Below are 24,664 nucleotides of genomic sequence, written 5' to 3' on the forward strand. Positions count from 1 at the left end.
TAGAGAGCACTTCAGTTTGCTTACAGGTTTTTATCGATCCCTCTTGGGGTGATAGCACAACACAAAGCAATAGGCTACATAAAGACTGCGGTGTGGATAGATGATGATGTGAATAAACATCTGGAGCAGAAGAAAAGCTGTTCATGAAAGTGGAGCATTTTCTATTGCTAAATCATGAAAGCATAATAAAGATCCGGTATGTGAAAATGAATACGACTGAGCTGAGCCAGAGATGTGCTTGTAATCACATTCAGGGTGTTAAATGAAGCTCTGTGGATGTGCAGGAAAGAAAAGAAGAACTACGCACCTCCCAGATCAATTTAATTTTATAAAGTGAAACAAAATCCACAGTATAAGATTTGCAGAGAGAAGGAACCTCACTATACAGTATGTGGATGAATCAGCCTGAGTGCATCAACATAGAGGCCTGTGCAAACAGTACTGTGAAGATTAGTCTCCTGTGTGTGCAGTTGTAAATACTTCTCTGATCCTCACTCTCTTCTCCATCGCCGATTCTTCTCTTCATATTTGTGCAGAAGATTTGGACGGATGTCAGAGGAGCAGGGATGGCAACAGTCCTACTCTTTTGTTTATCCCCTAGTTAACGCTGCTATAGGCCTCGACTGCTGGAGGACTTCCCATGATGCACTGAGCTCCTCTCTCTTTCTCTCTCCATCTGTAGGCCTATACTCCTTCATTTCCCAGCGCTGCGTTGTATAGCTATACTTCTGTGCCTCCTTGGCTCCCTTCACTTCACAGTGTATGCAGATGAGGACTGATAAAGACGTTGGACTTGTGAGCATCCAGCTTTGTCTTCCTCCGCTTCACTCTGGATGCCATCGCTGGCATAGCACAGATGACAGGAGAGGTGGCTCGCGGCCGGATGCTGGCATACCTCTTAGCACCCGTCTCCTGTTTCAGCTTCCTCTCCCCAGGCTGGAAAGACAGCCACACAGCCAGGCAATTATCAGCATTCCTATGATTAATACCCTACAGGGGCTCAGGGTGGATGCTTAATCATAGCTTTTCAGTGCTGGAACCATTATGAGACACAAAAAATATTCACAAACTGCTTATTGCAGTTGCAGCAATACTGTTAATTCTTCACGAAATAGCTTTACATGAAATTACCATGAAGCTGATAATCTGGCTGGCAACCGTTTCATGAAAAGATGCAGTAATTGCCCTCAGATCTCCGTCAATGCAGGTGAATTATTTGCCTATACCTGGGTTTGACCAGCGCTGAAAGGTAATGACTAACCACTTTGGCTTCCAAGAAACAGCATGATTGTGTGTGTGCACATATGGTAGACTTGATGTTGCTGCCAGAATTTCCTCCTTTTTGTAACAGCACTTAATTAAAACGATCAAATAGGACCAGGTTGCTGAAGGTAGGCTATAAGCAGAGATATATAGACAACTGTGAAAGAGGAAATATATCCAAAATATGTAACATGAATGTGTCAGATGTATGCCCTCTTAGTTACTGGGCAAGTTCTGGCATCAAGTAACATGTGAGTGGCATCTTTTCCACTCCAACTCCCACATGATCAAAGCCCCCTAAGCTGCAGCCGGCCCCCCTGGACACTCGGGCACGGGCGCTGGCACATTGTCTGGACTCCATCGATATCTTCCCGCAGCTCTGCCAGGCGGTAATTTTCAGAGCTTCAGTCCGCTCATTGTGTCACTTGATCTGGTGACAGTGGCTGATCTATTTGTGCAGCTCTGCTCTGCTCTCTGTGTGAAGGGCACGTTATCTCCCTGCAGAGAAAAGCCAACGCTCTCTGTTTCCTGCTGATTTGCCTTATGGAGAATGATCTTTCAGCTGTATCTGTGATCTCCACGTGTTTACATGTATTTCAATGGAGTTTTTTTTTTTTTTTCAATTAAGAGAGACCCTGATTTGAATTCTCCTACATTTCTACTTCCAAGATAATACCTTCCAGGACTTATTTACAAACAGTAAATACCTTTGGTTGTCTCCCAGAGCGAATTCTCTGCAACCCAGATGCAACACTGAAGATGACCACATTGGGTTTTGCTCATTGTTTTCTAACTGCTATCGATCGCCTGACCCTTCCCTTAGCACTCTATTTTGCTGGTTTAGGAGGCCAGAGGAGAAATCAATGACCTGGGATACCCATGAGAGGCCTGGGATAAGTGGAGGCTGGCCAGGCCTCGCAGGGTTTCATCAGAGTGGGAACAGCAGAGTGGGAGCAGCTGGGGGAGCTGTCCGGATGGAGGCAGTGGAGTGGAAGGCATACAGACAGAGCATGACAGATCAAAATGACCAAGTGACTTTTTACACTGTATAGTAATTTGCCCTCTGGCTTTGCGGTACAATCCATTAGGAGCACGGATTCACTGATAAATGAAAACTGAGGTTCGCTTCCAGTCCTGTCTGTGGTTTAGTCCACAGAAACTCGAATAACCCCGGAGTCTCTCAAGTGGAGATTATTCTGCAAGATGTAAAACATTTACTGATCAACATATTTGTATCTCGCAATATGTAAATTAACAACAGATCTCATTAATTACAAGGAAACATAATCTTTTTGGATGTGCTGTATACAAATTAGTTATATTAACATAATTTCTATTAGCTATGTAGGGATGGTGATGTCAGCCACTTTGATCCAGACTGAAATATCTTGAAAACTATTTAGTTGCTGTGAAGATTTGAATTATTTTGGTGCTTCAGTGGCTTTTCCACTATCACAAATAGCTCTTGTGTCTCCATTATCACTGGCTGTAGTTTATCATACTTTTTTTTTTTTTTTTTTTTTTTACTATCAAACCAACATTCATGCTCCCTTCAGGATTAACTGTAACTGTTGATGATCCCCTGACCTTTCCTCTAGCGCCATCATCAGGTCATAAGTATATCTACTACACTTTGGTTCATGATCAGATAACCTGCAGATGAAGATAGTTCCCTCTGCAGGTTAGTATGCTAACATGCTAAACAGCAGCAGCATGTGGTGACATTAGCATTTATCTGAAAGCAGCTAAATGAGTGTTGTGAACATGGCTTTGGCTCCTATATAGGCCTGTTGCCACTGAAAAGATCCCATTCAGCAACATGTTGTGAGTAAATGAGGACAACACCAAGTCTATAAATCAGCCAGCACGTTAACCAGTGCTGTTGTGCTGCATTTAAGTCCCTGAAGTGACAATTAAACCAAAAATGGGTGCACTAAACTTTCTGTTTTAAACCTAGCATCACTAAACACCACCTCCTTGGCCTCCCCCCTAAAAACCCTGAGTGTCCATTGGTGGGTGCTTATCACCGTTGTTGGTGCCCACCCCCCGGGTTAGGAAACTTAGACTGACACAGCTTCATACAACATTTGTAGTGGAGGTTACAAGGTGAGGACAAGGAGCTAAGGTACAGTCCTTTCAATGGTAAGTTTATGTAATGACAGAATATTAACACATGCATCTTAACGAATAGGCCTAAGACATACTTACCAAATGCTTGTGCTTTAAAGAGGAGTAGAAACTAAGAAGATTTTATATTATAGTATTTATCTGTGATGTAATGAAGTTGAATACATTTGAGTTGCCAAACTTTTCCAGCTGAAACAAAACAAATGGGAATTTATATAATTTGACTCAAGTTTCCAGGTAAAACAATGAAAACAGTGTATTTGATCATTTCCAACAATAATGAGCTGTTCTTCTATGTCATCAGTGGAAATTATTTCAACAGACTTCTTTTAAAGGTTGTATTTTAAAATGTAATGAAAATGTTTTAGTCAAGAATCTTCTATGTGAACACAGATGGCCTTGAGTGTGGCCGACAGAGCCATTGGGGCCGTTATCGGGGCAGCAGTGGCAGATGCAGCAGGTAAGATAAACTCGCTGTGTGTTACTGATGCTGATAGTAATAAATAAATGCAACAGAACTTTTCATTTTACAAACCTAAACTGCCTCATTCACGTTTCATATCACTTTCATGCTTCAATCACTTTTTATTCTGGTTTATTTCTCATGTTACAAATATGATACTTGTGAGTTTCCATATGTCACCTGTCATAGGAATTAACTAATTGTTAATTATTTGTGATTAAATGTCTTGAAAATGCTATCAAAGCTTTTCGGATGTGACCAAATGTGGAGTTTTCTGCAGTGTTGCATGGGAGCATTATCAGCAGCATTATCTGCAGTGCACACAACATCTGCACACACTGATAAAGTAACAGGGGTGGTGCCTTAACTTGTATAAGTGCTGTTGACCTGCGCATGATGTTATGAAAGCTGAGGAAGGTTTTATGTTCATAACAACCACATAATGATGCATATATGACAAAGCTGTCACTGTTGAACATGTAACTCTTGTTCTCTCGCTCCAGTAGCCACAACACAACACACACATCTGCCCCTGTTATGTTATCTGTTATCGACCGCCTGTATGTACAGTGGGTCATGTCAAACACATTAGGGAAACATAACTATTGAATGTTCCACTGTTTTTCTCCCTCTTTTATGTGTGTGTGTGTTTGTGTGTGTGTGCCTCTAACCCATCCAGCACAGCCCATGCACTGGATCTACAATCCAGACAGGCTCAAAGAAGTTCTCTCTGATCTGGAGCCCTGTCCTGAGTTCAGGTCGCAGTCTGCGAATCCTTTCTACCGCCGGACGACGGGCGAGCAGACCTGCTACGGAGACCAAGCCTACGTCCTGCTGGAGTCGCTGAGCCGGTGTGGAGGTAGCTACTGAAACCACATGACACATGGCGTATGTCTGTGTTGCTGTTGAGGTATAATTACCAGACAGTGACAGTTTACATTATACAGCACATTAATCCTGACTCCTTGTTTCCTATCATGACGAAAAGTGGCTCCTCAAACATAAACTCTGAATCTGTGTCTGTCAGACTTTTCCATCTGTCTTTCTCATGTTACACCTCAACAAACCCTGTGACAGATTTAGTTGTTTTCACTTGCAGCCTCTTCCTGTCCTCTTCTTCCTGTAACCATATCAAATTTCCTGTAAAACATAATGTTTATAGACATAAAGTAGGAGTCAACCACAGTCTTATTTGTTTATGGCAATTACTTTTAAAATCTTTAAAGGCAAAATTCAGCTTTTTTTTTCCAAATTCATTTTCTATTGCCTGAGATGAGACTCATGTTTTTGTGGTAAATGTAAGGAAACAGCTGGCTAAACCAAAGTGTATACATGTGATGTGCCACCAAAACAACTCTACAGTAACCTCAGTTTTTTCAGTCACTCAGTTAAACTAAAATTAGGTACACAGCCTGAGGGTTGTATGCTCCCACAAAGCAGTCAAGTTAGAGGAAATACAGTCACAATCTCGCTCTCCTGAGTTACAACACTGAATAATGACCTGAGGTGTTTTTACACAATATGATGGAGCAGTGAAGTTGACCTTTGACCTTTTGGATATGTTATCACTGCATTAGCCTATTTTATTCTATCAGACTGTTGAAGTAAAATGCTTATGGCACCAGCTTCCAATCTGTTCATCTCTAAACCTAAATTGATGTTTGCACCAAATAATTAAGGGGTTATACATAGATATTTAATAAACAAACTGATTATAATGCTACAAGCTATGTGTGTTGTGTTTCTAGGTGTAAAGGCACCTGAAACATGTCATGTTTGTCTGTGATGTGTTGGCAGATGTCGATGTGGACGACCTGACCAAGCGCTTCTACAAATTCTTTGGCGCGGGAACAGTGTACGACCTGCCTCTCAACGATCCCTACAGAAAGAAAGGAGGTACTGTACCTGTCCAGTTAACCAAATAACACCCTCTTTATAGTTGATGTATTGATGCAAATGTATTAATGGTCAACTTTAACAAGCCTGAAAAGATGTGACTGTCCCTGTTGCTGTCTGAAATGTAATGATTTCCCTGTTTGGCAATGAAAATGTTCCACACAGAGCCGTTGTTGTGTTTGTTTTTTTGCCATCATGATGTCACATAAATGCAGAGCTGCTGTAACTCACCATAACAGCACACACACCTGTGGGCACAGTAAACTGTAGATGGCTTTATATCTGTCAGTAATATATGAGGAGCTCTGTCATCATGAGCGGCGATAACAAGCATGACTGAGGACACAAAGAAAAGAGCTCCACCTACAGAAACTTCAACTGCATCAACACGCTCTATGGAAATGTTTCCTTCCTCTCTGGCTTGTTTTGCTCTCAAACCACATTTTCCATGCGTCAACGAGGATGAAACTGTGAAGTCAGTGACTATTCATTCTCCTTTCCATAATGAAATAATGTTTGTTCAATGTGTCAGGTCCCAGAGCCATCCTGCCGATCGATGGGCCCTGGAGGAACGGCAGCCTGAAGGCTTTCATGAGAAACGTGGATGCCGGCAAAGAAGAAACTGGTAAAGATCACGGATCATGAATAAGTGTCAATATTTTCACTTCCCTTTTACAGTAACAGGCCATGGAAACTATACACACGTCTACAGTATTATGTCGTTACATCCATTTGTGAGAAATGGACTGGATGTCCAAATCAATTTCACAGCCAAATACGTAGTACACATAAGGAGTGTACCTCCTCAATTGAATGTTTTTTTCCCCCAGTACTTCTTACTCTTCCTTATAGTTATTGAAAGACACTGCACAGAAAAAAGTTTCCATTCCCAATAATTAATTTGTGTCATAATTATTTTGTTTTACAGTAAGTGATGTCTGTAGTTACAGTAAAAAAAGAAAAAAAAAGAAAAGAAAGAAAGAAAGAAAAGCCCAAGTCATTATGATGAATGGAGTAGAAGTGTTTTCCATTCATCATAGTGTTTTACACTGAGCACATCAGTGTTCAACTGGTTCTTATAAATGTCTAGTCATATGATGGTTTGTGTGTGTCATTTGAGACTAAAATAGCATTTTAAGAATAATTAACATTGTTTTGAATGTAAAGTTTCATTTTGCAGGAGAAGTTCTGAGAGTATGAGGCATGCTTTCAGAAAATGTGTGTAAACAATCAAGAAAAACTGTAAGATATAAAACAGTAAATCAACTGTGTAAAAATCTATACTAATCTGTGTGTTTGTGTTTGGAGGCTCTGACGGGGACTGTATGATGGACGGCGTCACCAAACTGGCTCCACTGGTGGCCATGTTTGCTGGTCAGCCTCAGATGCTGGAGAAAGTGGAGAAAGCCGTACGGGTCACCCAGAACGAAGACATGTGTGTGGCTGTGACTCTGGCTGCAGCCAGGTGAGTGTGATGGGTTTCTCATATACAGAACCGTACCTCACAGGTTTAACAGTGGGTTGTGTTGTATGTAGCTTCTAGGATAACAGCGAAGATAACACACCGTACAAATTCAGTTTGTTCCACTGAAAGTCCTGTAAAACTTAATCCCCCAGCACAAATACTGCGGCCCAAATCTGAGGTTTCTTATGATTATGATGACAAAAAAAGGGGAAGAGAGTGAATTGAGAAGATTGTTTAACCTTTGTTTGTCTGTTTGACCCTCAGGTTTTTGGAGCATTTCATCCTGAATGGTCCAGATCCCAAAGCTCTGGATGCAGTTCTGGCTCAGCTGAATGACCCAAAGAGGCAGAACCCTCAGGAGCTGGACCGGGCTGTAATTGGTAGGATTTCAATAAGTCATAGTTAAACTGTTTTAATTTTTAGATTTTGGCTTTACTACAATTCAAAGAAATTAGATGCAGCATGTGTGTTGTGTTGTATTTTACTCTGGAAGCCGTGTGGATGGATTTTGTGTGAGATCTGCTGGAGAGGGATAGACACCAAGAGGTCTTATGGGAAATGTGGTCAAAACTGGAAGAGACACGAAGTCCTACGCACAGGAACACGGTCATCTTTTGAGATCCAGCCACAAATGAGCTCCAGGGTTTAAACAGCACTCTGTCTTTTTCCTCTTCTCTTTTTTTTTTGTGTACCTCTGTCCCTGTGTCTCTACTGAAGCGCAACTCCACCAGGTGAAGGACAACCTCTCCAAGAAGTCCCAGCAGCTCATACCTGCTGTGTTCACAAACACATGAGGTAAGGCGGTTGCTTCCAGCAGGATCCAGGTCTGTTGACTCGGGATGACCTGCGTGGTCTTCCTGTCAGTAGATCTGTTAGATGGTTCTCCGCTCTTTGATCTCCTGACTAATGGGCTCCCTCCTGCTTCCTCCTCGTTTCCACCTCCCGCTGGTACAAATGTCTCAGGTTTTACAGGCCTGAACATTTGGGCTGCTTCGTGTACACATGCCCTGTTCATAATGCCAATGATATAAGGAGTACAGTAGAGCAAAGCATTGTATTTTTTGTTTTTTCAAAGAAATTACTGTACATAGATATTTTCTTTCATTATGAGAAAAAACTTGAACAGTCTTCATCCTCTGATGGTTTTCTGTGTTTCTCAGCTTTGCCAGGTGCATTCCAGGGAGCGCTTCACGGCATCCTGACGCTGAACCAGCTGGATGAAGCAGTCAGGGACACCATGCGCTGCGGGGGATGCACCGCCAGCCGATCCTCCTTCATAGGAGCCTGTTTCGGAGCACAGGTACTTTAGGCATCTAAACCTAAAATTGTTACACTGCAAAAACTGAAAATCTTTCCAAGAATATTAGTCTTATTTCTTGTCAAAATGTCTAATTTCTACTCAATACTAACCTCTTTCCATCTTGTTTTTAGATAATTTTCACTTGTTTCAAACAAATATCACCTAAAATAAGTAGAAAAATCTGCCAGTGAAAGCAAGTTTTTTGTGCTTGTAATAAGAAAGAAAAACTTGCTCCACTATCAGATTTTTCTACTTATTTCAAGTGAAAATATGCTCGAAACAAGTAAAAAGTGTCTTTAAAAAAAGATACTTTTATGTGATGAGTCTTATTTTGAGTATAATGAGGTTGTTTCGACTAGAAATAAGACAAATATTCTTGGTAAGAGTTTGAGTTTTTGCAGTGTAGTCATGGATGAACAGTAAAAGCATCATCAGTTACTGAAAATAATGAATGAAATGAAATGTATTAGGCCTAATTGTACTTGGGTAGAAAATGTCGAGGGGAAATGAGTTGTAGTAGTGGGATGCAGAGGGAGAGGGTTGAGGGAGCAGTGAGGAGGCTGGATGCCTGACTTGGCAAGCTGGGGAGCGGGTAGAGAGAGTGAGCAGCCGAGAACGAGGCTGGATGTCCTGAAGAAGCAGGGAAGCAAGAAGGAGAAAGGCTGGAGACTGGTGAAGCAAAGCAGGCTGAGAGGCGAGAGTGAGGCAGGCAGTGGAAACAGAGCATAAAGCATGCAGCCAATAAGAGTAGAAGGGATGGAGAGCCGGGGTTGATGGGTAGCAGGTGTGTCGGCTGATTGAAACTCAAGTAGCTGACAGAGGCGCATACACACACCTACACACACACAGGTCAACAGCAGCATGTAAAAATATATCATTTTGCATATTGTTCCCTTTCATAGCAGATGTGTTTGATGAACCTACAGTGATTTGATATTGTGAAACTTCCTGTGATGCTTTCAGCCGTTACAGTACCTTGATGTGTTTTCAGACTGGTCTCCAGGGAATCCCGGAGTCTTGGAGGAAGAAGACGCTCAGATATCCTCTGCTGCTGGAGTTAGCCCAAAAGGTGGTCAAAAAATAAGTCAGCAAATGTAGTTTAGCTTAAATTCCGACTTATATTCAATTACTTATATTTTCTCATATTGCAGATGTACAGTAATTTGACACGACGATCCATGACAGTTGCATTTTAAAAGTCTCGTACTGAATGAAACTTGAATTTATTTGCTTGTGCCAAAGCTGCATCATGCAAGAAAGAGAAAATCTGACATGAAACATATGTATCACCATTATAAGCAAAAAGAAATAAAGAACTTTATTTAACGTGTGTCTGTGTGTGTGTTGTTCCATTATCTTTTTTCAACTTCTTTTCCTCAAAGTGGACATTTGGGATTTCCTGCTCCCAAGTAAAAACATGAAACCTGAAGTTATGTTTCAGCAGGTTTTGGTCTTCTCTGTCCCTTGAGCACTTTCTGTTATTGTGAAGTGAAAGAGCAGATACAGATTTACTCCTGGAACAACCAGGGAGTGCAACATGTTCCTTCCTCGGAGGAGTTGTTCTACCGTCTGAAAAGTGCTGACTTCCATATCCATGTGTTTAAAACACCCGCCCCAACAATGCTGAAAGTCAGCCAAGCACAACGCAGCCAGGGCCTTAATATCTTTGACATAGTGTGGTTTTTTAGAAGAAAAAAAATACAGTGTGTAGGCTACTGTTGGAGTCCCTCTGTTGTTTTTACAGCATACTGTCTTGTTGAGAGATGATAAATAGTCAGTGGGTCAAGCTTATTCAAACACCGTAAATCAACATTTTTACTGGGCTTACATGTCAGCTTGGCAAAGTGCTGGGAATCTGTGTTTCAGCTGCGCAGCCTGAATGCTGACTTTAGAGGAGAGGAGCGGTTGTGGCTGATGTTGCATTGAAGAAAAACTGATTTGATTTCTCTCTTTCTCCCTCGCTCTCTCTCTCTCTCTGCCTCTCTGCCCGACTTCCTCCCACACAGCAGGTAGCAGGCGCTGTCTGGCATAATTACATCCAGACAGAGTGTTTTTGTTTTCCTAAAATCTGCCAAAGTCCACTTCCTCAGACGTCTTTTAGGAAACAGCAGGGGATTGCAAAATATATCATGTTGTGGAAATATTATTTTTCATTGTGTCAGTATTACAGTGTACCCATGGTATCAGCATGCATAACAAAACCAATAGTGACAGGGCAAATAGTTTACATTGCAGATTTATGATGATACATACTTACATGTAGAAAAAAGAGAGAGAGAAACTGCGTTTATTTATTTAGTTATTTATTTAAATCACAGATGTTCACATGGTGGTCACTTTCTAATCTCATCACTTACATGTATAGGCCTATTGTAGAAATAAAATCATGCTGTGCATCTTGTGTGTCAAAGATTGTGTGTTTAATTTTGATTGTGTGTATTTGTTGGTAAAGAGCTGTATGTTTTTGACAAAAGAAAGGGTGGACTTAGAGCAGGCTACCACTCAGCCAGAGCGATTCATGGCTCTGCACTCAGCTATACACAAAATTGTCAGTAGAAGGCAGAGCCAGTTCACGCACACGCACGCATGTTGCCTTCAAGGCCCTTCCAAAGTCCTTTAAATTATTAACCCGCAGCCTAAATCGTAATTTAAATTATATTTCGGCTGAATTTGATACCTAAAAGTATGACTTTACATGTCTATAGATGTATTATAATCACAATAGGCGTGCTTTATTCTTGCAATAGGCCTACATCTTTCTATGCTTGGTTTCGTTTTCGTTTTGGTCGTTGTTGTAGTTGTTTTTATCACCTTATTGTAACATATGAAAATGTTTCCACACATGTAGCCTATATGTGAATTTTAACTGCCCCTCTGTCCGGTAACATCACATCTCTAATCACAATTTAATTTAATTTCCCCACTTATTTTCACCCCTTTTCGATAGATTCGCAAAACTCCGATATTTTCATGCGACATGAACGCAACAAAAGATCAGTAGAAGCAAAGTGGAGCAAGAGCGATATCTCCGCCCAACTACGGTCTTCGCTCTATGCCGCTCCTCCCTCGCTAGCGTTTGTGAGGCCGTCGACAAGATATAAACAGCAGCCTTTAACAGGAGCCTTGTAATTTACTTTAATTTCACACATCTGCGGGGGGGTTTTGTTTGTTTTTTTAATAAACAAAACCCGATACTCAATATTTATTGTTCAAGTCGCGGGTGTTTGGTTTCTCACAGCTGTCAGAACAGGGCGAAGACGGGAACCATCTTGCCTCTGTATCATCTTCGTGGGAACAGCTGGGTGGACCTCGGAATAAAAGCTTATTCAATGGCATTTTCTGTGGGGATGGCCGTTGGATTGTGAGACAGGCTACTTTTTTGTACCAAGTGTTTATTTTTCCCCCTCCGCCCGCCGCCGTGCCATGGACTTTAACGTTAAGCGGCTCGCCGCAGACGCCGGTACTTTCTTGAGCCGCGCGGTGCAGGTACGTTTAACCGTTGAGTTCGTGGACGTTGTTGGCACCAACCAAGCAACTTTTGGTTCTAGCTTAGGTAGCGTTAGCTCGAGTGCTAGCCGCCGTTAACGGCTAACGTCACCGCGACTACTGTTGTTATTGTTGTTGCTGCTGCTGTGTCGCTGCTTGTCAGCTGAGACAAATACACAAAGCCCACTGAGTTGTAGCTATACACACTCACATAGAAAATTGGTGTCAACAAAACCCGCGACATGACAGTGTGTGTCTGTGTGTTACAGCTGTTTTAGCACATCAATCAGAGCAGGCCGCAGGAAGCTTTGGGCTGTTAGTGCCTAGGGCTACAGACTGCCTCCTAAATGGGTGTAATTTCCTCACTGAATTTTGAGGCAGTGCCAGTAAATGTTCATCTACTTGCACATGTGCAACCACTAAATTTGCCTTTTTTGTTTTGTTTTGTTTGTTAAACACTGGTGATATGTGGCAGGGGCGACTGAAAGAATCTGGAATCTGTCATTACAAGGGGCAGGCCAATGTGTGTGAGGATCATGAATGAAAAGGAAATGTGCTATATGCTTTGCAAGTTGATGTAGCTATGCCCCAAAATGTTCTACTTGTGCTCCTAAAATTGTAAGTTAGGGGCCACTGTGCTTATAGAAAAAGACAAAAGTTAGTTAGCTGTTAGTTTACATACTCACCCACCCAGCACCACACTACAGCCCGCCCAGTGTAGCCTAATACACCTCAGGCACCATCATGGGTCATGTTTGATTTCTCTTTCTTTAGTTCACAGAGGAGAAGCTGGGGCAGGCGGAGAAGACGGAGCTGGACGCCCATCTGGAGAACCTGTTGGTCAGAGCTGAAAACACCAAACAATGGACGGAGAGGATCATGAAGCAGACAGAAGTCCTGCTGCAGCCCAACCCGAGTAAGACCACACCACACTCCACCCTGACTTCTGACCAGCTAAATGTTCACAACTTACCCCAACGGCACTGACACTTTATCACTGAGCGCTTTCTAAATAGTGTACAATGGTCGTAGACTACTAGTCGTTCAATTCTTCTCTGCTGTCTTGTTGTTGTTAGTGTTTTTCCTTTCTGAATGTCTTCTCTTCTTCATAACATAAATATAACATAAATATCCATTGTCCCTTATCGAAATAATTCTAAATAAATAACAGATAACAGAAAATAAAAACAAGTTGACAGATCTCTAAATATGGTCCGAGGACTGTCCCTGCAACAGATGGAGGGAACACAAATGGACAGACCAGGATATACAGACAGAGTTTACAAAGTGCTTCAAGTAACGTGCCAGAGGGGTTGGGATGGATTGAGGCATAAACAGACTGGGGTGCACAGAGTTACAAAGTGCTTGAATAATAAAGTGTCAGTGCAGTGTTTGGGAGGAGCAGCGATAAGGTTGTTGCACTATCAAACATAAATCAACATACAGCCACAAATTTTGATAATTACATTGTCAGGCTTCTTGACTGATATGATTCATCATTAGATTGATCCAACACATGCTTTAATATAACACAACTATTTTTGGAAATAGTCATCAGTTAATTCTCTTTTAGAAGTTGGTGGTCCAATTACTTTAAGCTGGTGTTTGACATACTTTAATGTCATTAAAGTGTGTGTAAGCTCAGCTGTGCATCCTCCTCGTTCACACCATGATGCCATACCACTGTAGCACAACAAACACTGCAGGACCAGCTGCTGCTTCCAGCCTTGAGCCTTGTGCAACAGGCTTGGATCTACTAAACTGGATTTGTTCTACTTTGTCGGTGTTCACACTACATGCCACAGATTTACTGCTTGTGCCCTTTCACATGATATGATCTGATGGAGAAAAAAAATCCAATCAGGTGTGACAGAAGATGTGAAAAGTTTTTTTTTTCTTGATGATGAACGTGATGGTTGACATTATGAAAGCTTCCATTTTAATTTCTAGATGCGAGTCAGGCTTGTTTCCTGGAGTCAGTGCCCGGCTGCGTTTGGCATCCGTATACTGTAGTCTTATGACTTACTAATTGAGTTTTCTCGTTGCAAACTGCAGATGTCCGGCTCGAGGAATTTGTGTACGAGAAACTGGAGAAAAAAGTCCCGACACGAATGAACAACCATGAGCTACTGGGCCACTCCATGATCGAGTCTGGGAGTGAATTTGGTCCCGGAACTGCCTACGGTGAGTGACACACTGCGCCGCCTGACCCACAAGGACGTAATTGACCAATTAACCCCAGATGAGTCCTGGTAAACTGTGGTTGTACCATAACAGATTTTTTGTCAGTGAACTTACAATTTAGGCCTGTAAAATTGGACATATTCACTCACCACTGCCCTTTACATCAGCATCATTGGCCGCCAGTTTCTCTTGTTATTGCCACAACCTGTTTATAGCTTTCAACCACAACTTTGTTTACTGATCTCAGGGCATCTGTGTCTACTCAAGTCTCAGTTGTTCAGGCTGCAGAGACGTCGTCACTCGTCACCACTGTAAAGTCTCCCCGTCTGCTGTTCTATTGTGGCTGAAGTTTTTTGTCTGTGCTACTGAACATCGCAGGAAACGCTCTGATAAAATGTGGCGAGACGGAGAAACAGATCGGTGGGGCAGAGAGGGAGTTCCTCCAGAGTGCTGCCATCAACTTCCTGACACCTTTCAGAAACTTTCTAGAAGGCGACTTCAAAACCATCCTGGTGAGTTGGACCCTGAATGCTCTGGATCAGTTTCACTTTACACGGGGCTGTGGCCTTATATTTGGAATTACTTCACAATACAAGCAGCCGTAGAGGGTAGACCGCCCCTTTTTATTGCACCCGCTGTGATCAGATATCACATTGAACTGTGGACACGATCCTCAGTTCAGCCTAGAAATGAGTCTGAAACACATTTAATTCTTTAAAGGCATAGAAACTGTTAAAATTTCAGGTTGGACCAGAAATACAGGAAGAATCCTGTGAAATTTTCAAAGGTCCAAAAGTGTCACAACAACACACAATAGGTCATCCATAATCTTACTTGTAGATTACCTTGTACTTGTCCTTGACCATATAATCAGGTTAGTATATTAATTACTGTGGGTGTTGGCTTATTCACTGTGTCTGTTTAGCTCTGCTCTGATCCACACCCATGTTTTACCATTGAACTTCCTGCTTTTTTTTAATTTAACACAGCTCCGGTAGCCCATAGGCCACATGAGGTCAGCAACCACAAACTCTTGGATAATTACGAACAGTTTAACATCAAGTTTCTGTTATTTCCAAATCAACTCCAGTTGCATAGTGAGCTGGTTTGATAAAGGGCTGCACACACAACTAAATTTAAACATCAAACCTCCAAGACAACATCAGCTCTGTTGCTGATGTATAGAAAACTGATCTTGTTTTGCCCACAGCTATGGCATATGATCGCACAGTCCTCTATGGCACAGGCGTCAAATAGTTGATTATCTCCTTTTGTAACTAATCCTGTTAGTTCATAGCTACAGACTCCAAATACTATGACATTATCATGTGACTAACGGTTTTATATACAAAACAACATCAACAAACTGTGTCCTTTTGTTCTGTGGTCTGTGTTCAGAAAGAACGAAAGCTGCTGCAGGTCAAACGCTTGGATCTGGATGCAGCCAAAACCAGACTAAAGAAGGCCAGGATGGCTGACGCAAGAGCTGTGGTAAGTGTGTACACACACACACACACACACAAACAAAAACATGCATACATTATTGTCATTGCAACACTGCCACTTTGCAGTTTCGATGTTTTCTTTTTTCTAATGCTGATTAATGCCCGGTGGTAGTGAATTCCGCTTTCTCTAGAATCATCAGCCAGCGGAAGAAAAGCTCAGTGGGCGTGTCCCCTGTCCGTCCGTCTGTACTCTGAAGTCACACAAGTCACGACTGACACACCAAGTTACACAACACAAAACTGACCAGTTTATCTCTTGTGACTTCAGCACAGTCACATGAGCAGCTACGGAAAGTTTAGACTTCCCTTTTTCCTCCCAGTTCTCCTACTCTCATGTCTCCTTTTTTAATGATTTTTATGCGACAGACAGAACTGGGCTGGGTCGGTTTGGGTTGTCAGTCTGTATTTGTATCCATCCTGTCATTATTGTGATATCTTGGTTACACCTCAGGGAGTATTTCCTCAAATTTGACCCTAACCTTCACTTGAATTCAAAGGTCAAAGTCACAGTGACATCACAAAACACAGTGTTGGCCTTGTGAATGCAGCATTCGGGAAATCCATTTTAATTCATGGATTAACTGATGTTGCTGCTCAAAGGTGAAAGTTCAAGGTTGTACATTCTTGTGAATGCCTGTAAACATACTGAGAACATCAACTTGACTCCTGCGAGACTTCATGAGACTTTGTATTACATCTCTGTTTACAAACATGTCGGCTTTCTTGAAGTAAACAAACCCCTCAGTGTGTGTTTGAATAGCCATCTGATGCTGTCTGTGGGGAAAAAAAGCGGTTTTGACAACAGTGGAAATGCTGTCTGCTTCCATTCATCGCTGCCGTGGCGATGCGTGGACAGACACAACCACTGCAAAACAATTAAAAAGAAAATCTTCAGAATCCATCATTTGGACCTAAAATATTAAGAAACTAGAGCCCCAGGTTGGATTTGAATGGAATTGTCCTTTAACTCAAATATCAGATGGGGTAAATGGTAGAAAAGTAACTTTATTGTGACATTTTAAGGTTCTGCAAAACATCATCTTTAGCCATTATTCAGCCTTGTTACTCAAGAATACTTCCTGCAAAGTCATTTCCCAGTACAGGTGTAATATTACCACAGTTCTCCGTACTGATCCTAATCACCCTGCTTGAGATCTTTAAATATCATAAAATACTTTCTCAACCACATTTTAGTCGATTTCTGAAATGTTTAGCGTTTTAGAATATTCTTATCTCATCATTTCTAGTCTAAACTCTAAACCTTGTTCTCTCTGGTCAGTTTTTAATGACGTGTCAATAGGAAAAAACTGGTCATAAACTTGAACTGACATTGAAGTTAGATCAGATAGTCTTTCATGTTTATCCCACTCTTCACTGTATTCCAGTCAACAACGTCTGAAGATGATATCTCGGTGTTCGTCGCCTGAACTCAGACTCAGATCGTTTACACTGAAATCCTCAGCTAATGCTCTACAGTTACTACAGGCAATATGACTACACAGTGACGTAATATCAAAGTCAGGGATGGACATTAAAACACCAGACAGTATCCCTGCAAAGCGATTAGGCTGCAGCCTTTAGTTTAGACCCAGTGAGCTTCATCTCTCTCTAAGAACAATCATATGATGGCACATTCAGAGCCAGGTTATCCATGCGGTCTGTCCGCTCACTCATTTTATTTAGTTTCCCTAAATAGCAGCGTTGTCGAGTGGTTATTGACAGTTAAATGATGCGTTTAAACTCTACAAATAAGTAGGTGTTCTGCCAACGCTATCCTCGCCCGTGAAAGAGAGAGTCCGCCCGAACAGAGGAGATGAAAATAACGGTTTCTGTTGGTTAACACCAGCAGAAGTTGTGCTTTTAATCTCTGTTTTGGAGGGTGCTACTTCTCTCACATCGAGAAGTCGCTGTTGGGATCCGAGGTGGTTTGATCGTGTGAAAACAGAGGAGGAGAAATATTTACTGTGTTGCACTGTTGCGCTGCAGCGTCTTCTATAAAGTGTGGTTTTGTCAAAGCATGCTGCCACCGCCATCTTCATCACACACACACACACACACACACACACACACACACAAAAAACGCAGAGTGAGATGTGTTTTGTTGGCTGTGGCTGTGCAGCAGCTGTAGCTCTAACTACTGTGTCACTGTTTTCAAAACGCAAAGCAGCAGATGTGAGCAGAGGAAGTGACAGAGGTGAGTGGAATGTTGGAGCTATCTTTGTATTAATCACTCTCACACACAAAACCCCTTGATATTAGCGTCAGCAGCTGCCGTCGAGCCCCTTCGGTCTCCTCCACGCTGGGTCCTCGTGGAAAAGTCCTACAAGAACCCCAAACCCCAGACACTCCCACTCCCCTTCCTCCTTCACCTCTCCCTGTGGCTCTCGGTGTAAGCCGGAGGGAGACCGGGACAGTGAGACCATTGTCCCTGTCAGTCTCGGCTCCAGACCTTGTGTTTATTAGACTTTTTAGCAAGTCACAACAAGCCATTGTTCCAGCGGGGTCTCGTTATTGAATCCTTTGGCTCAATCTGAGGAAGAGGAAACCTTTCCCTCAGGACAGAGACTCCATGTTCACTTGTTGTGGTTCTGTTCCTTGTTTTTCCCATCTTACAAATCCTCAGTGTACACAGATGAACCGATACAGATTCATCTTGTTCTGTGGTCGACTGTGGTTGAATTGAATTGTTCATCTCTTCTTATGTTTTATCCTTTTTTTTTGTATTATTTTAAACCGCTCTGTACAGCACTGATTATAGCCATATGTTATGAATATATATTTTGCCTGTTGAGCTCTCTCTGATCCAGATGTGCGTTATACGCTGATGTTCTGTTTTTCTTCTCATTCCCCAGGCCGAGCAGGAGCTGAGGATGACCCAGAGTGAGTTCGACCGGCAGGCAGAGATCACCCGGCTGCTGCTAGAAGGCGTCAGCAGCACCCACGTACGTAGCAAAGCTCAGCTCATCTCCGCTTTCAGGTTCACAGGTGGTGGTGGAGGTTTGAGGTGGCCAAAACGTAGCTCCATGTGTCACACAATAACACAGATAATCACGTCTTCAGACTCCACATCTTCAGTTTGTATCACAGGGTTTCTTAAAAAAAAAAATGCTGCTCAGCTGGGATTTGCTGAGGTTTATTTTCGGAGACTTCAAGAAGCAGATATCAGACTGATAATCAGCCTTTTAGCTCTGTGGACACAGTCGACAAGAATGCAAAATATGTGAAACTCTCTGTACAGCAGATGTTTTTACATCTAAGTTAACTAACTAAATTACACACACATGGGTTAACTGATTATTCAGTAGTAAATTGATCACTGCTAACGGCTTACAAACTGAATTGGTAGTGTTGGATATAGAAATACTGTATGTCTGTCTTGCAAGTCACATCTCACATTAGAAACATTAAATTATCTCTCGGCATGTGTTTGATTCTCTCCAGGCACACCACCTACGCTGCTTGAACGACTTTGTGGAGGCCCAGACTACATACTACGCACAGTGTTACCAGTACATGGTGGATCTCCAAAAGCAGCTGGGCAGGTAACATTGATGGATGGTTCTTTCTTTCTTTCTCTCTTCAGTTTTTACAGGCCTTCAGTGACACAGATGATTTAATGTAGCAGAGCAAAGAAGCTTCACTGAGATCCACATCCAGAGAAGGAGAGATGGAGTCAAGCAACACTCACCTGAAAACCACTCAGATCTAATCAACATTTAGTCACGACTTGTTTCCGAAGTTTACGACTCATTCCAGTCCACATCTGTTGCCTATATGATAACCTCCTGTCTCACCCTCTGTGGAAAAAAAAAAGTGCTGATGACAAATGTTCTTTCATTTATCATTTTGAGTGATACAATCAAAGCTGTGGAAGTTCAAGTAAGGTCACACAGATTTCAGACCTTTCGCTACGAGAAAAAACGATGAATACTGACAAAACTGACTCAGGGATGAGTTCACAGAGAAGTCATACAGAGATAACACCTGGCTGTAACTGCTGATGTTAAAACTGCGCTCATCATGACCATCCTCCTCCTCCCTATCCCTCCCACCAGTTTCCCCTCGTCTTTCACCAACAACAACCAGTCGTCGGTGTCGGGTGGGGCCAGCATCTCGGTGCCCACCATCCCGGTGTCGGCCTCCCTGCCCAGCGTGTCCGCGGGCCGCAGCAGCGCCGCAGCATCGGGCGGGTTCAATGAACTGCGCAGCTCCAACGGCAGCCGCAAAGCCCGCGTTCTCTACGACTACGACGCTGCCAGCAGCAGCGAGCTCTCCCTGCTCGCTGATGAGGTGAGTAAAAACATCCACAGGGGAACAATCAGAGTTAAAGGTTGAATTCGATGTATATTTACATACAAACTGCAGTCTTTTATGCATTTTTTCTCACTAGTAGTTGCATGTTTTCCCTGCATCATCGTGGGTTCTCTTCAACCTTTCCAGCTTCCTCCCACAGTCTTAAAACATACACTTAAGGTTACTTGGTGGCCTACATTGGTAATAGGTGTGAATGTGAGTGAGCCCGGGTTGTACCAGGGTAATACCTAACCCTTGCCTGAAGTCAGCAGTGTTTGTTACCTTGTATTCTAGTTTATTTCCATCTAAACAGCATAATGAAGCCTAATTTAATCCCAAACTAAGCTCTGTATTTTCCGCGACTCACCCTGTGAGTCCACTTTTGCCCTCTAGCAGCTGTGGAGCAGCTCATGTACTGAAACCTCTGTGTAACTGAACATAAGCCACTCCCTTTCCTGGAACAGCCCCCCCCCTCTGCCTGTAAGGAGCCTGAAGTTGACTTAACAATGAAGTGGCATGGCATTACCTCACTGACTCACATCCACAAACATTGTCCATCCTGCCTTTGATACCAACAGGATTTATAAGTAGCTGCTTCACAAATGCGGTTGTGAAAGATGCTGATCGCTGCATAAAAGTTCTGCTGTGTCGGTTATTTGCTCTGATGACTGATGACGCGGTTACTATTTTGAATACTAAAGCCTGTATGGCTAATGGCTTATATCCATGTCATTCCAGGTGATCACGGTCAGCAGCGTCCCAGGCATGGATTCAGACTGGCTGATGGGTGAGCGAGGCAACCAGAAGGGCAAAGTGCCCATCACCTACCTTGAGCTGCTTAACTGAGCCTGCTGTCACCAGCTGTGATCCCATATTTATATAGTGTTGCAGGGACAGCCTTCACTTTTCTCTTCCATTTCAGTCATTTTTAGAATGAGTTGTATTTGAATGAAAAGAAGATGGATTCTGAGTTTTAGAGGACTCAAGCTGGAATGAATAAACCTGAGCAAAGGGAAAGGAAACGGACCCATTCCCTAACGTGTTTGTATGCAACTGCAGTACATTTGTAAAACCTGCTTCCATGCCTTTGTGTTTGATGCCATACAATCTGCAATATGTGCCAGAACATCTCCCAAACTGTAACTATTTTTAAAAAAAACTTTTTGTTTTTTGTTTACGACATATATCTCAGACAACATTAATGCTTATGATGTGAGGACTTCTTTTGCAAGTGGTGAAACAGTAGATGAATTGTTTTAATAGCAAAAAAGGCACTTCAGTTTGAAGTGGAGGCTGATGCTGATTTTTTTTAAAGTCTTATTTTATAATTGAGAATTTTATGCTGCAGTAGCTCTTACAGTTATTTTGAATTTGAATTGTTTTTTAAAAAACAAAACAGTATCATATTTGTTGTATGTCAGCTTTATTCACATGGAGCCTTAATTCACAGTGAGTTGAACACATTGTTCAGAGCATTTGACTGAAGGTGTAACCACCACGCAGTAACGAAACTCACGTGTCAAACATGATACAAAGTGCCTGTCACAGTGAATCTGCCTTCCTAAAGCCTTTTGACTTGATTGCAGCTACACCAGCAGTATTGGGGCGTCGTCCAGTCTCCTGTCTTTGTATTGAACCCTGTTCTTTCCCTGAAGCTATTGAAAATTGGAAACCAGCATTTCCACACATTCTGTTGGTGTTTATCAGCCAGAAGACAGCAATTATTAATTTATGTATTAGTCATGAATACACAATTTGTGTAGTGCCTCTGGTTTTGATTGACGTGGTGTCTGCTTTAAAGGACATTGCTGTCATCATCATCGTCATCATTATCATCTCATTTCATCCGTTTTTCCCCAAACCTCTATATTCACTCCCCCATTGAAAAAAAAAAAAGTCCTGTTACATTCTGGGAGATTTAAGTATATAACTTCACAGCTGCTTTTTGTTTTGTGTGTAACTGATAAGATAGAAAACAATTGTAAAATAAATATGGAATGTGGTGCATTAAAATAAAAAAAAATCTCACTTACAATTTCAACATTTTGATTTCTTTTTATTATCCTCGTTGCACTTGGAGCCTCTGTGATTCATGGCCTTCACATTGGTCCTTCCTGTTTATGATTTGAGCCACTGGAGGGCAGAGCAGGCAACATGATCGTGAGTCCTTGTGCTGTGAAAAGAGGCTGGTTTCTTTGTTTGTACATAAACTAGAGACATTTTGACAACCCAGTGTCTGTAACTAAGCAGAATGAAGAGAGATTTAAGATAAGATAAATAGAAAACACAACAGAGGAAATGTACCGATTACATCTAATATCCAAAACCTCAAAACACACCAAACATCTGCTTCAAAGAATTTGAATAACAAACTCCATTTCAACAGAACTCATGAGGAAATTACTGTGACGTTAACTCATTAACTGACTCACTGTGCCCACCATGCTCCAAAGCCCAAGTTATACTGTATATATAGCTCTTCTGTTAAATATGTAGATGTGTAAGACAAAGCTATATAGTGCTTCTACTGAAAGTTTATTTTTCTGAACCATTTCTGGATTTCGGGGGGTTGTTGATGTTGTGTTTGTTTTTCATTGCTGATTCTGACTTTTTTTTTTCTTCCCCAAAGTTGTTTCTGTTTTACCAAGTTGTCACAAAGAGCAAATTCCTGCTGCCCTGGTGTTAATTCGTCTGCCCTCTTGACCCATTCCCATTTCCAGAAGAGCTTGGTGCTGCAGTGTGAGCAGAAACGTGTTATAAATACCCAGATAATCACTCTCTATTGTTTATATTTAAAAGGGATCCTGGGCAGCTGTATAAAATAAAACCCTTCAGTGGTCACTTAAAGCCACAAAAAAGAAAGAACAACTGCTATGAAGCACTCTCCGGCCGATGAGTAAGTCCAGTACTTGTGCCCCATTATTGCCTGTCATAGGAGCAAGAAGGGTTAAGAGGAAGTGGAGTTTTGCAAACTGACTGTTGACATACAGAGAAGCTGCTTGTACAGTACATCAGTTAACACAGGACAATATTTTTATTTTCATAACTAACCTCTGACCTTCGCCTGTCATACAATTTAATTAAAAAAGGGAGTAAGTACAATTGTTCACCCTAAAACCCAAAGAAAAAAACAGGACAAATGGAGGGTAAAATAAAGCTTCACCACAGAGCAGAGTTAGATCTCAGACACTGGTCCGCAAAAAACCACGGTTCAACAGTTTTTCTAATCTTTCACGTCTTTATCTCTGTGAACACAACCCCGCCCGGCTGGATAAAGAAAGCCTTAACCAATTCATACATCAGATGAGTGATAGCATGCCTGAGAAAATACACTTCCTCTTTCACCAGTCCTTATTTTCTTTCATAGGTTGCACAGAAAACAGAAAATACTTGTTGACATCTGCCATTTGAGTTCCCCCTCAAGTTCCCACTCAATGCGGTGATTCTACATAAAAGGAAAAGTGCACCTCTTGCAGTGTGCGTGTCTTCAGCTGTCAGATAGTCCACAAAATAGTGTGTGACTCTCATGTGTGATCAGCTTCACAGGAAAAAAAAAAGGAGGCTCACTTGAAATCAAGAGCTGCCGTTTATCTGATTGCTGAAGTGGCTTGTTCACACTGTAACAGGCAGCCACCACATTATCAGATCACCACGAGTAGGCTGTGTTTTTCTGTAACCATGTCACTTGGCCCCTGAGTCAGTTTGACCAGCAGCATTATTTCACGCTTAAAATGATAGTTTCAAATTTTAAAACATTTTAATTACTTGCCCCTGCAATTGACACAGTGCCCCCTTGTCGAGCCAGGTCTTGCACCGTAATTTCAACCTGGCTCCATCTCATGTGGTACCGAAAAGTACCATTTTATGAACTTGGACTGACTTTTACTAAACTCACCATCTTGTTGCTGGACTAGCAGGTAGGCTAATGTCTTTTTTGTTTTTTTTATTGTATTTGACAGTCACGTTAGCTCAATTCAGGCTCATTTTACAACTTGTATTTACACCTACGCTGTAAAAAAGGAATTATACCTGGAAAACCTGATTTCTAACTGTGATAATCCCTGCTATCTCCTGACATTTAGCATGCTAATAATAGAACATTTCCTTGCTAAAATGTTGAGAGTGCCATGGGGGATGCTGCCAAGGTGTGATCTCTGTCAACTTGGGAATCAAACCCACGATCTTACAGTCAGGAATCGCACATTGTACAGACCAATCTGACAGACATCACTCTCTCTCTGAACACTTGATATGAAGGAGCTGTCAACCTATCTGTGTGCATTTGTTTGTTTGTGTGTGTATGTGTTGGAAGAAAGTGATTAACACCATAAAGTAGCCTACTAGATATTCCTAATTATCTGATTTAAAACACCTGCACACATTGATATGTTGTGGGTGTTTCTAGAGTAAAAAGTTTGGAAAACAATGCAAGCTAAAAACAGGAGGCAGCGTTAATGGGCAGCTGGATGGGACTGGCCGTACTCAGAAGCTCATAGTTAAAATTCTGTAAGTCTCTCTGCTTTTTTGAGTGCATTGTGAGAGAGATGTTAAGTTGGTCTACGACTGTGGAAAAAATCATGTGTGAAGTGTGTAATTTGTGGCCGGGAGCAGCATGTAAAGAGAAAAATATCTGACCATTTCAGACAACCTCTCTCACTCCCTATGTCTACGTTTTAAAGTTT

The 24,664-nt window shown here is 41.9% G+C and overlaps 2 protein-coding genes across 4 annotated transcripts; both read left to right on the top strand.

Annotated features, from left to right (window-relative positions):
• Positions 1–3,359: 3,359 nt before the first annotated feature.
• Positions 3,360–9,784, top strand: LOC311003986 (crystallin J1B-like). 3 transcript variants are annotated; one of them, XM_083995914.1, is made up of 10 exons: positions 3,360–3,405; positions 3,784–3,850; positions 4,533–4,712; positions 5,651–5,749; positions 6,282–6,374; positions 7,058–7,214; positions 7,479–7,594; positions 7,932–8,009; positions 8,375–8,514; positions 9,506–9,784. In XM_083995914.1, exons 1-10 carry the CDS (start codon positions 3,403–3,405, stop codon positions 9,596–9,598), a joined length of 1,026 nt encoding a protein of 341 aa, XP_083852040.1. In that variant the 5' UTR covers positions 3,360–3,402; the 3' UTR covers positions 9,599–9,784. The 3 variants fall into 3 exon arrangements, with proteins under 3 accessions (XP_083852040.1, XP_083852041.1, XP_083852042.1); XM_083995915.1 differs by having other exon boundaries at positions 3,374–3,388; XM_083995916.1 differs by having other exon boundaries at positions 3,375–3,388; positions 4,538–4,712.
• Positions 9,785–11,821: 2,037 nt separating this feature from the next.
• Positions 11,822–22,005, top strand: sh3glb1a (SH3-domain GRB2-like endophilin B1a). The gene is made up of 9 exons (XM_083995798.1): positions 11,822–12,000; positions 12,775–12,916; positions 14,056–14,184; positions 14,563–14,696; positions 15,583–15,675; positions 18,542–18,631; positions 19,131–19,231; positions 19,745–19,979; positions 20,721–22,005. The coding sequence occupies exons 1-9, from the start codon at positions 11,938–11,940 to the stop codon at positions 20,826–20,828; spliced, it is 1,095 nt and encodes a 364-aa protein (XP_083851924.1). The 5' UTR covers positions 11,822–11,937; the 3' UTR covers positions 20,829–22,005.
• Positions 22,006–24,664: the final 2,659 nt, after the last annotated feature.

This window comes from Trachurus trachurus, assembly GCF_905171665.1.
Source record: "Trachurus trachurus genome assembly, chromosome: 20".
NCBI classification, from domain to species: Eukaryota; Metazoa; Chordata; class Actinopteri; order Carangiformes; family Carangidae; genus Trachurus; species Trachurus trachurus.